The sequence below is a fragment of the Acomys minous genome (assembly GCF_964271855.1).
Source record: "Acomys minous genome assembly, chromosome: 14".
NCBI classification, from domain to species: domain Eukaryota; kingdom Metazoa; phylum Chordata; class Mammalia; order Rodentia; family Muridae; genus Acomys; species Acomys minous.
Window position 1 is genome coordinate 33078067 of NC_140496.1, and position 13185 is coordinate 33091251.

The window sequence follows — 13185 nt, forward strand, 5'->3', positions numbered from 1 at the left end:
ACAATGTAAAAAAGTAACAAATGGTGTAGAAATTAACACAAAGTCTGTGGTTTGTAGGGAAAGAACAGCAGTAGGTTGTATCAGATACAGTCCAATGCTGAAACTGAGGCAGGAACTTTCAAGGAGGTGGTCACCATTCCAGGTCAGGCCCTTGTTCTGGATTGGAAGCCTAAGAAGATGCCCTAAGGGTGACACTTGATCCTCTTAAGTCTTGAATTAAAGGAAGGGTAGCCAAGTTATTTCTAGTCCCAGGAAGGATCTTCCTACAAAACCTGCTTTAACTGTTGTCCAAGGAAGGTATGAGCCATCCCAATATAGAAGCCAAATTGACAGCACCACCCACTCATGCAATAATGTTCCTTGAAGGAAGAAGCTTCTTCCTCTGTGGTTTCAGTTCAGCACTATTCCTGCTCTCTATTTCCAGAGTCATAGCCCCAGTGAGGAGACTGTGAGAGTTCATTGCCTGAAGGCATAAGGATAAGAAAGCCTGGGTTGTGTTTGGAGACCTCAAGATGTTTAGTTAACTGAGCTATGAGAAGTCAGCCATGGAGAGATGCATGTAGGGAGTGGAAGTAACCAATCTGAGAGATGTGTGACAGGTTTCAGGGATAAGGACATCTAAACCCTTTGAGACTGCAGCTGCATGTATTTGAGACAGAGATAGAGAATTTATTCTTTGCCTTCTATCATGGTTTCTCACCTTGGTCCTATCTTCCCTCACTCAGCACACATTCCTCTTTTTGGAATGGGAAGGGCTATCCTATGCCAGTGAAGATTAGAAAGTTGTAGCTTGTTTTCTGAATTGACAAGATGTGGCCATCAAGAGATTGTCTTGAGAGTCAGAAGAGACTTTGGACATTTGAACAGTGTCCAGGCTGTTGCAGACTATCCGTATCATTGAAGTTAGACTAAATGCGTTTGCATCATGGGATGACCATGAGCCCAAAGTGACAAGAGTCAGATGGAATAAAAACACAAACACTCCCAGAAAGGATGATGTCTTTGCACACTTGTTTGTGATTTGTGGGTTATGTGAGGAGCTTATGGAAGTTTTTGTAGTTTGACCCTCTCTAGATTCCTTATTGGGGATGTGACTTGAGTGTCTGTGGACTCACCCCACTTCCTGTCTTCCTGTCTACTGTGTTGTGGTTGAAACTCATCAGTTTCCTTCTCAAGCCCTCACCATTGTAGACTATTCCTAAATGACATAAAATACAGTAGATGCAATTGCTGTTCAGTGCTAAGCTAATTTGCTAGCCGAAAGTTGTTCTAATGTTAGTTTTGTTGTTGCTTTTGAAGACAAAGTTTATCTATACGTAGACCAGGCAGGCCTCCAGCTTAGAGGTCCACCTGACTCTCTCCAGAGTGCTGGGATTAGATGTAGGCCAACTTTGCTGGCTTTTGGTTTCTTTTCATGTTATATTAGTGTCTGATGTGCCTGGAATGTAGGGTCTTGTACTAGTCAAGCATATGCTGTTTGCTGACCTTCATCCAAATGTTGGATATTGAAATTTGGCAGAGACTATATATTCTCTTTCTCAGGATGGCATGTATTCCTGACATTAATACTCCCTGAGCCTTCTGAGTTGTTAGATTGCAGGTGTGTGGCATTCTTCCTACATGTTGTGTTTGTCTTGAAATTTTTTGATGAATATGAGTCTTTGCCTATGAGCATGAATATGAAGTGTAGGCTTTGATCTTTTTAAAGCCTGATTTATTGCTGGAGGGATGGCTCAGTGGTTAAGAGCACCACCTGCTCTTCTAAAAATGCCGTGTGAAATTTACAGCCCCACAGGGTGGCTCACAACCGTCTGTAATGTGATGTAATGCTCTCTTCTGTCCTGCAGGTGTACATGCAGGCAGAACACTGTATTCATAATAATAAATTAATAATTTTTTAAAAGCCTCCTTTATTTGGGGCTCATTAATGCCTGTATCACCCTTTCAACGCAGCAACTCACATTAGGAGAGAAAAAGGGATAATAGGGACTATGGAGGTCACCTTTTTACACTCGGTTCCTTGGAGGGAGGTTACACTCTTTGTTATCAGGATTCCAGCTGATGCCTTAAACAGCAAACCCAAAGTTCAGCAAACGTGAGTGCAATGGCAACAGCGGAAGCCTGGAAGGGTTCTCAGGACCGTATCTCTCTAAGAGCATCTCAAAGCAGGAGCAACTCTGAGCAGCCAAGCAATATAAAGCGATGCAAAAGGGATTGATCTTTCGTATTTGGACTATATTTACTCTCCCATAGTCCATGCAGGATGTTCTTCAAATGGCAAAGAACATTTCCCCACATGAGGCAGTTCTTTTTCTAATAGACAAACAACAAACACCTTCACAAGACAGTTTCACATTCCACGCATGGGATCAAAACAAAAACATGTTTACAGTGCACCCCATGTGTGCCTGGACTTCATAGTAGTCAGTAGGTGGCCTCAGAACTCGTGAACTTAGAATAATGGGTAGTTGTGAGCAGCCATGCAAGTACTGGCCATTGAAGCTAATTATTTGCAAGATCACCAAGATCTCTGAACTGCTGAGACATCTTTCCTGCCCGTTACTCATTTAATACCAACCCTTGCAGCCAGGTGTGGTGGAGCACTCCTTTAATCCCAGCCCTCATTGAGGCAGAGGCAGGTGGATTGCTATGTGTTTGAGGCCAGCCTGGTCTAAAGAAGGAAGAACAGAACACTCTACACAGGCTACACAGAAAATACCTGTCTTGAAAAAAAAAAAACCAAAAACAAAACCAAAGGGAAACAAAAAGGAACAAAAATGAAAGTAACATTTATATTGGTAATATTTTATCTTGTTGTGTTTGAGGTGGAAGCCAAGAAAATTCATTTTAGCTAGAACAACTGAAAATGAACCCTTTATTTCCTGAGCACAGGGAGGCGGCCACTTTGAGATCTGAACTGCATTTTTGAACAGAGACTGTCCAAAATTTTTAAAGGATGGGAATAAAAAGCTGGAGGAAGAGGAGCCAGAACATTGTCCAATCATATCTTGACTCAGGGGTTGAGCCAGGAAGTTTCCATCAATCAGGACAGGAGTGGCCTTCTGGACCTGGGAACATGATCCTGATTGGCCCTGCCAACAAGATGGAGAAGTTGTCCTTGAGTACCAGGCTTGGTCAGGATGTAGGCAGAAGCTATAGTAGGAAGGGAACACATGGGAAGGGAGGTGAGCTTTCTCTTGAAGGCTGTATTCACAATGCAGCAATTTTTATCTTAAGTGTTTGGGCCAAGAAACATTTATTCTTGAAACTAGGAGGAATTTACAGTAGGGCGTTTTCAACAGAATGGGGGCAGCATGGAGATGCTCTAGGCCCCTCAACCTTATGAGTAGAGTCTGATAAAGAAAAAATGAGAGTACTGAGAATTAGTTTCTTTGCCTGGTTCCCAAAAATCTGTTCATGTGTTACATGCATTTCCTGTTAGTACAATCTTATCAATGTTACAGTTTAAGCTGGGCACTTCAGGAATCTGTCAGATGAATACAGAACTAGAGTGAGTGTGCAATTGTTTGTAGGAACTTCAGTAAAGTCCTCTGGGTTCTTTCTGTTTCATTCCTCAATGAGATGACCCTGCCTCTGCCTCCTGAGCCCACTTATTAAAGAGATGATCCAGTACAACCAGCTTGTCCTTTTTTCTTTTCTTTCCTTTTCTTTTTTGTCTTCAGTAATAGTTCATACAGTTTTTCTGATGTTGCCTCAGGACTGTTGATGCTTCTCACATTCCCCTCTCTCTCTCTCTCTCTCTCTCTCTCTCTCTCTCTCTCTCTCTGTTTCTTTCTCTCTCTCTCTCTCTCTCTCTCTCTCTCTCTCTCTCTCTCTCTCTGTCTCTCTCTCTCTCTTCTTATCTGTTAATTTTCATTTCTCTTGAAAGGCTATATCGTATTCAAAGAGTTCAAAAATGATACAGATGAATCTTATTCTATTTCCTAGGTGACCTAAGTCACCTAACGTGACCTGCTGAGTACATTAGACCTTCTGTGTCAGGAAATAAGTGGAAGATGCCCAGAATTATATGAATTCTATGTCAGAGAATTATACATTTCCAGTGTGGTCACTATCATGCTTCCTGTTGTACACATGTATGGGACATTTTAGGGTGCAGTGAACTTGGATGATGTGCATGTGAACTTCACTCGGGAAGAGTGGGCTTTGCTGGATCCTTCCCAGAAGAATCTCTACAAAGATGTGATGCTGGAGACCTATTGGAATCTCACCACTATAGGTAAGACTGTGACAAAATTTTTTGTTTTCAATTTTTAAAATACAGGGCAACTGTTTCCTTAGTATTGATGCTGTTTTGTAATTTGAATTGAAACCGAGGAGGGATGAGGTGATTAAGTCAGGCATGGTTGTCTGATTCACTGAAGGGAGTATCGTAAGTTTGACCTAATTTCCAAAGATATATCATATATTTTCCGGTACTATGTTTTAGGATACAATTGGGAAGACCACACTATTGAAGAACAGTGTCAAAGATCTAGGAGATATGAAAGGTAAATCTCATGTGCAAGCTGATATGAATATGCCTCCCAAGAAAATTTAATATGTCCTGTGTATTTTAAAGGAAAGCACTGCTTTATGTGTGTTGGGGATGAATACATTCTCACAAAACCAAGTCCCTCAACGTCTTTTGTGTGTGTGTGTGTGTGTGTGTGTGTGTGTGTGTGTTTCAAGACTGGGTTTCTCTGTGTATCCTTGGCTGTCCTAGACTCACTTTGTAGACCAAGCAAACTAGCCTGGAACTCACAGCACTCTGCCTGCCTCTGACTCCCAAGTGCTGGGATTAAAGGTGTGTGCCACGACACCTGGCCCCCTTAGTGTCATACCATGTTATACGTGTAGCATGTATCTCAATGTGCACAGAAAGTACACCTATGGGATAAGTGATAAGTATATGTTCAAAACTTTCTAATAAGCACATAGTCTAGAGTAAAGCAGTTTAGTGAGGGGACAGTTTGTGAGAGTCAAGAAGGTTGTTGTGGAGAAACCTTAATCCTTACACTACCTGTCTATGAGGAACAAACATCAAAGTGTGTGACTGCAATGTGGAGCCCTTTCTCTTGTTATTCTTCTTTTAATAGCTATATCTTATGTCACAATGGATACAGGCCATGTGAGCAATGCGGTATTAAAAGAAGCATTGTACCTCTGTGTCCCAGAACAAACAGAAGCTATGTAGTAGTCCCCACTTTTGAGTAGACTTTCTGAATGTGATGCAAGTTTTCAGTTCACTGGTTTTCCAACTTCGTTAGAACCTTCCAGAGACTCACGATGCAGGAAATCCCTATGAGTACTAGGAATGTGGAGATTCTTTTTGTTCTGGTTCACCTTGTTAAAGTATGACTCACACCTTAGGGAATTTTATGAATGGAATCAATGTGGGAAAGCTCTGAGTTCTTTTTGTTTTCTTTAAGTACATGAAAACCTATAGAAAAAGGATGCTACAAACGTGAACCATGTAATAAATCCTCTTACCATCACAGTTATCTTCAAAGTCTCAAAACAACTCACAAAGAAGGGGAGCACCATAGATGTAAACAAAGTGATAAGATCTGATACTTTTTTATCATTAGACCAAACTGTAAAATTAATTCATACAGATAAAACATAAGTGTACTGAAAGTGATAAATTTTCAAATATGCCCATTATCTTTGCAGGAACGAGGGAAATCAAATGGGAGAAAAACCCTTCGAATATCCTGTATGTGATAAAGCCTTTACATATCACAGTCATCCTCAAAGAGTTGAAAGAGTTGATAATGTAGAGAAACTGTATGAATGTACCCAGTGTGATAAATCCTTTACACATCAAACTAATGTCCGAAAGCATAAAAGAACGCACACTGGAGAGAAACCCTATGAATGTAAGCAATGTGGTAAAGCCTTTGCCCAACACAGTCATCTTAAAAATCATGAAAGAACACATACTGGAGAGAAACCCTATGAATGTAAGCAATGTGGTAAAGCCTTTGCCCGACACAGTCATCTTAAAAATCATGAAAGAACACATACTGGGGAGAAACCATATGAATGTAAGCAATGTGGTAAAGCCTTTGCACAGCACAAAAATCTTCAAAGTCATGAAAGAACACATAGTGGAGAGAAACCCTACGAATGTAAGCAATGTGGTAAAGCCTTTGCACATCAGAGGAGTCTTCAAAAACATAAAAGAACACACAGTGGAGAGAAACCCTATGAATGTAAACAGTGTGGTAAAGCCTTTGCCCAACACATTCATCTTAAAAATCATGAAAGAACACATACTGGAGAGAAACCCTATGAATGTAAGCAATGTGGTAAAGCCTTTGCACATCAGAGTAGTCTTCAAAAACATAAAAGAACACACAGTGGAGAGAAACCCTATGAATGTAAGCAATGTGGTAAAGCCTTTGCACAGCACATGAGTCTTCAAACTCATGAAAGAACGCATACTGGAGAGAAACCCTATGAATGTAAGCAATGTGATAAAGCCTTTGCACATCAGAGTAGTCTTCAAAAACATAAAAGAACACACAGTGGAGAGAAACCCTATGAATGTAAGCAATGTGATAAAACTTTTGCACAGCACATGAGTCTTCAAATTCATGAAAGAACACATACTGGAGAGAAACCCTATGAATGTAAGCAATGTGGTAAAGCCTTTGCCCGACACAGTCATCTTAAAAATCATGAAAGAACACATACTGGGGAGAAACCATATGAATGTAAGCAATGTGGTAAAGCCTTTGCACAGCACAAAAATCTTCAAAGTCATGAAAGAACACATAGTGGAGAGAAACCCTACGAATGTAAGCAATGTGGTAAAGCCTTTGCCAAACGCAGTCATCTTAAAAATCATGAAAGAACACATACTGGGGAGAAACCATATGAATGTAAGCAATGTGGTAAAGCCTTTGCACAGCACAAAAATCTTCAAAGTCATGAAAGAACACATAGTGGAGAGAAACCCTACGAATGTAAGCAATGTGGTAAAGCCTTTGCCAAACGCAGTCATCTTAAAAATCATGAAAGAACACATACTGGGGAGAAACCATATGAATGTAAGCAATGTGGTAAAGCCTTTGCACATCAGAGGAGTCTTCAAAAACATAAAAGAACACACACTGGAGAGAAACCCTATGAATGTAAACAGTGTGGTAAAGCCTTTGCCCAACACAGTCATCTTAAAAATCATGAAAGAACACATACTGGAGAGAAACCCTATGAATGTAAGCAATGTGGTAAAGCCTTTGCACATCAGAGTAGTCTTCAAAAACATAAAAGAACACACAGTGGAGAGAAACCCTATGAATGTAAGCAATGTGGTAAAGCCTTTGCACAGCACATGAGTCTTCAAACTCATGAAAGAACACACAGTGGAGAGAAACCCTATGAATGTAAGCAGTGTGGTAAAGCCTTTGCATATCTCAGTAGTCTCCAAATACATAAAAGAACACGCAGTGAAGAGAAACCTTATGAATGTAAGCAGTGTGGTAAAGCCTTTGCACAGTACAGTTATCTTCAAAATCAAGAAAGAACACACTGGAAGAAAACCATATGAATGTAAACAATGTGGTAAAGCCTTTGCACAGCACCGTGATCTTCAAAGGCATAAAAAAAACATGTACTGGAGAGAAACACTATGAATGTAAGCAATGTGGTATAGCCTTTGCTCAACAAAGTCATCTTCAAAGTCATGAAAGAACACATGCTGCCGAGAAACCCTATGAATGTAATCAATGTGGTAAAGCTTTTGCACAATACAGTAATTTCCAAATACATAAAAGAATACACAGTGGAGAGAAGCCGTATTAATATAAGCACTGTTGTAAATTCTTTGCATATCTCATAGTCTCCAGGTACATAAAAGAGCACACACTGGAGAGAAACTCCATGAGTGTAAGCAATGTGCTAAAGCCTTTTATGTCACATGACTTTCAAAGGCATGAGGGAACACACACTGGAAGCAAATCCTGTGAACATATCCAATATCGTAATGACATTGTACATCATAGTAGTTTCCAAATACATTTTGAAAACTGATGTGGTCAATTCAGAAAAATGTGAATAAGGTCACTGCATTTAAGAAGCATATTAAAATACTTGATTGTGTAGGTATGTCATTCATTGTATATAGGTCTTATAATTCATAAACAAATACCCTGTGTCTCAAAATAAAAATATTTGTTATATTTGAAGTTGAGCATGGTAAGGATTGTGTTTGAACTATTATAAACAGTACTGTGTTAAAAAGACCATGCAGACTTTGTATATTTAGTACTATGAATAGATTGGTTGGGATTTGGTGTTGTAGAGCTCACATGCTTACACTCAGGGCTTTATTTCCTCTGGTGGAATTACTTTATTAAAGTGACCCTTTATTTTCTAAAGTAACATGTTGGTGCATTTTCTCTGTTGCTTCTAGCCAAGAGCTTTCAGTTTGACCGTCGGCAATGTCACATTGTGTGAATGTTGTTGCCATCCTTCTGTAAATAGTGATTTGTTCATTAACTGTGCACTGCTTCTCTCTGTCTTAATACTGGCATTAAGATCATAAGCCTCTTTTCCCCAGTAGTGTAGGCTTTGAAAACTACTTTGTTATTGATGCATTTCATATTTTTGCACAATCTATATTTCAAATTACATCCCTTCATCATTTTTCTTAATTCATTTAGATTAAATCTTGCCTTAAGCGCCCAAATTGCTACGCCATTAGCTTTAATGTACATTTATATGTTTAATTTAGTTTCAAAATCAGGTTCTGTGTAGTAAAAAAAAAATGTCTCCCAATACATAAATTAACACATAGCAGAGAGAAACCTAATGAAAATCTCCAATGTGGTAGAAAGTTTGTGTATCGCTGTCATTTTCTTTTTTTTTTTAAGATTTATTTATTTTATGTATATGAGTGCTCTGTCTGGATGTACACCTGCAGGCCAGAAGAGGCCATCAGATTACATTATAGCTGGATATTGAACTCAGGACCTCTGGAAGAGCAGTCAGTGGTCTTCACCTCTGAGCCCTCTCTCCAGCCCTCACAGTCATTTTAGAAGGCATAAAAGAATACAGATTGGAGAAAAGCCCTATCGATGCGGTAAACCCTTTGCATGTCACAGTAGTCTCTCAATACATAAAAGAACACACACTGGAGAGAAACCCTATGAATGTAACCAATGTGATAAAGCCTTTGCATATTGCAGGCATCTTCAAAAACATGAAGGAATTCATACAGGAGAGAAACATGAGTGCAATGAATATGATGAAGCTTTTGTACATTCCATCATGAACAAATTCATAAGGAAGAACAACCTAAAGAAAATATTTAAATGGTGATGCCACTGTACATTTCTATAGTGCTCATCATCATGAAGGAAGTTGTACTGGAGAGAAGTTCTGTGAATGGAAAAATGAGGTAAGGCCTTTGTGTTATGGGGTCTACTGAGATCCAACACAACTCACACCCTCAAGTCAATGAAACACACAACATACATGGGAGCTGAACTACAACACAAAGACCTCCACCCCTGAGCCAGAACGTTAGAGAGCTTTTATACTTGAAAACCATAATCATCTGAGGCAAGTTACAGCTACATTTTGCCACCAATCAGGATTTAGGGATAGGGGCTTTCCTTATGCAGGTGATCTTTGTCAACGGAAACCAGATGTAGGTTTACAGTCTAACCAATCATACCTATTGGATTTTTGTTTTGTGTGTGTGTGTGTGATTAACAAGAGGCATTATGTTTTGAGGAATAAAAGATGAGTAAGAGAAGCTGTGGTTAGGAGGAGTCATTACTCCTCCCTCCAGTGGAGTCTGTATTACAAATACTACACAGGCCTGAGGCCACGACCCCTCAAAAGGTGAGAGAGTCCTGGACTGGCGCTTATGTTTCTGCCAGGAGAAAACCTGAAGTTCTTTTCTTTCATTGTGCTGGCATCTGTTCTTTCTTATTACCTCTACTGCACTCCCAAATCTGGATATTTTAGAAGGAGCATTCCTTTGAGACGACCCGACCGTGACTCGGGATTGCAGCCAGGTGCTGCCCAGGTCCAGAGTAGTTCTGCTTCACTTCCTCTTATTGAAAGAGGCGTAAGTAGACATTAATCATTAGTTAATAAGTTATATTATGGCTTACAAAGAAAGAGTGGATTTCAAAAATTCCAAATCATGATGCTCAGATGTGAGATAATGGAACTAAAGAAAAGGAAAAAAACTGTGGTGGCACACAGGTGCTAGGCGCAGGTTTTGTTAGGGGTAGAACGTTGACCCTGGACAAAGGGAACACATACATATTGATCCCAAGCCAGTAACGTAGAAGTGATGATGTCTTTGCTGTGTGTCTGTACCTTGTATTGTATCATTCAAAGTTGTAGTTCAAAAGATGACAACACAACAACTTTGCATTCTGCACCTGAACTGTGTGTGCCTGATTGCTCACTGACTTCCTTGAACCTGCTCTGTGTGAAAGGTAACCACAGCGCCTCTGCTTTTGAGATGTATGTTTAACAACTGAGACTACTTAGCTGCAAAATACACTCAATTTTGAGTTGCTCTGTTTGTTACTTGCCTATCTCTGTTCACCAATGCTTCAAGACCTCCCAATCCCAAGGACCTCTCCTCAACAGAGCCGCTTTGTACCGCACTGAGGCACAAAGATGAATAATGGAATCTGGTCAGCTATTGTGAAGTTCACAGCTCCCCTAGGACCTGGGAACTTGAGCTTAGTTTCAACCTATGATTAAATGGAGGCTGTGTTGGTTGGTTTTGTGTTGCAACTTGTCACAAGCTAGAGTCATCAGGCGTGGAGAACCTCAGTTGAGAAAATGCCCCCTTGAGATCCAGCTGTAAGGCCTTTTCTCTGTTAGTGATCCTTGGGGCAAGGTCTATTGTGGGTGTTGCCCCCTTTGGGCTGGTGGTCCTGGCTTCTCAAAGAAGGCTGACTGAGCAAGCCAAAGAGAGCAAGAAACTAAGCAGCTTTCCTCCATGTCCTCTGCATCAGCTCCTGCCTCCAGTTTCCAGCCCTGCTTGACTTCCATGCCTGCTTGCCCCAGTGATAGAATACAATCTGGAAGTGTACCCTGAATAAACTTTTCTTACAACTTGCCTTTTGGTCATGTTTCTTTGCAGCAATAGTAACACTAGGGAAGACATAGGCTGACAACAAAAAAGCAATACTTTTTTTTTGAGACAGGGTTTCTCTGTGTAGCCTTGGCTGTCCTGGACTCGCTTTGTAGACCAGGCTGGCCTTGAACTCACAGCGATCCGCCTGCCTCTGCCTCCCGAGTGCTGGGACTAAAGGCGTGCGCCACCACGCCCGGCTAAAAAAGCAATACTTAAGACAGGCTTTCCCCTCCTTGTTCCCAACATTTGTAAACCACTGTCATCTTCAAATAAATATAAGAACATACATTGGAGAAAAACCTTACAAATGTAATCAATACGGTAAAGCCTTTTCACAGCACCATTACCTACTAATGCAGAAAGAACATGTAGTGGAGCTGTGTGCATAGGAATAAGCATTGTGGTAAAGTCTTTGCATGTAGCAGTAGTCTTGGCAATATTGAGAAGAGGCCGTGCTGCAGAGAAAACCCATAATTGTAGTTGGTGTGATAATATTTTGCACATCATGGTTTCTGTACACAATAGTAAAGTCTTTAGTATGCTCATACCTTTAATCCCAGCACTTGGGAGGCAGAATCAGGTAGGTCATTGTGAATTTGAGGCCACTCTGGACTACAAAATGAGTCTCCGATAGCCAAGGGTACACAGAGAAACCATGTCTCGAAAAACCAAAAGTTTTTTTGAGGACCTGAAAAGATTCCTACTGTCAGGAGTCTATGACTAGAACGTATTTGGTAAGATCTTCAGCGTACAGACTTTTATTGAGTTACATAGAATATTTATTTTGGAGAAAAGAATGGGACATGCATCAACAACGTAATCAATCAGCATGATGCCCCTCTCTGTTATCTTTGGACTACAAACTCCTATGGACAGTGCCCGGTGAATTTAACAATAAGGTAACTCACTTAGCATTCACAGTTCCCATCAATTACCTAAAATAATGCATCCAGGTGTAAAACTTTATGTTGTGTGTTAGTGCCTTTTCTGTTGCTGTGACCAAACATAATGTCTAAGGTAACTTATAAGTTGCCTTGTAAGGTTAATTTATAAGTTTAATTTGGATTGTGGTTCGTGGGATATGGGATCATTAGCAATGCAGCATGTAACAAGTGTGACACATCAGGTGTCCAAGCAGGAAGCTCAGAGCTCACACCTTCCACCTGCAGCATGAAGCATAGAGTGGGAACTGAGAAAGCTGAGCATGCCAAGTAATGTATTTCCTCCAGCAGAGCAGTATTTCCTCAGTCTTCCCAAATGATACCACCAACTGAGAAGGATTGATTTCTCTGACTTCAACCCTACATGCTTGCTCTCTGTTACACGAACAAATTTGTGATAGAGGAAAACTCTGTAGGTAAGCAAGCCTTTAGGTGCCTCAACACCTGAGTTACAGGAACGAATGAGAAAAACATTCATGGGTAAAAATATTTGCTTAACTACTTTTTAAAATTTAATTATGTCAGTGTGTATGTGAGTGTATGTGTGTGTTAGAGAGAGGAGGGAGAGAGAGACAGAGAAGGAGATGGAGAGAGAGAGAGAGAGAGAGAGAGAGAGAGAGAGAGAGAGAGAGAGAGACTGAGTATGTGTGAACCTGTGTGCTGGTTTCCAAGAGGATTAATCCTTTTAATCTTCTTGTAGCAGGAATTACAGGAATTATCAAAAACCTCACCTTGGCCCTGGGAATGAACTTGCTCAGCCATGTCCCTAGCTCTGAAGTATTTTAACACCTTTGATGTCAGGCAGTAGATAAGAACTCATATATGAGAAAAACCCTATTTGTATGAATGCTTTGAGAAAGACTTTAGATATCACGTGGCAAATCCATTTACAGACTTTATTAGAACATCCTTACATGCTTCCTGTGCCTTCTGTTCATCTTCTGTTTGCACTGCACTCTCTCGTGGTGACAGGTATTTTTTCTGCCGCAGTGTATAGAATGGGATCCCATCATCTAAGTGGTCCATTGTTCATTCATGTATAAGTCAGGTTGTGATCATACTTTTCCTGTAGTGGTGTCTGTGAAAAGGTGGTGGGTAGTTGTCCTGGTTTTAGTTTTCATATTT

At 40.4% G+C, this 13185-nt stretch overlaps 1 protein-coding gene and 1 long non-coding RNA gene across 2 annotated transcripts in view; both read left to right on the forward strand.

The window, feature by feature from the left end:
- The window catches only part of LOC311583863, a 36472-nt gene extending 25371 nt beyond the window's left edge, over positions 1-11101 (forward strand). Inside the window, exon 2 of the long non-coding RNA XR_014774696.1 lies at positions 8933-11101. This is a non-coding gene — a long non-coding RNA (uncharacterized lncRNA). The remainder of the gene's footprint in view (positions 1-8932) is intronic.
- LOC311583828 (uncharacterized protein) lies at positions 4192-8387 on the forward strand. The gene is made up of 3 exons (XM_084757742.1): positions 4192-4240; positions 4451-4511; positions 5677-8387. Exons 1-3 carry the CDS (start codon positions 4207-4209, stop codon positions 7556-7558), a joined length of 1977 nt encoding a protein of 658 aa, XP_084613868.1. The 5' UTR covers positions 4192-4206; the 3' UTR covers positions 7559-8387.
- Positions 11102-13185: the final 2084 nt, after the last annotated feature.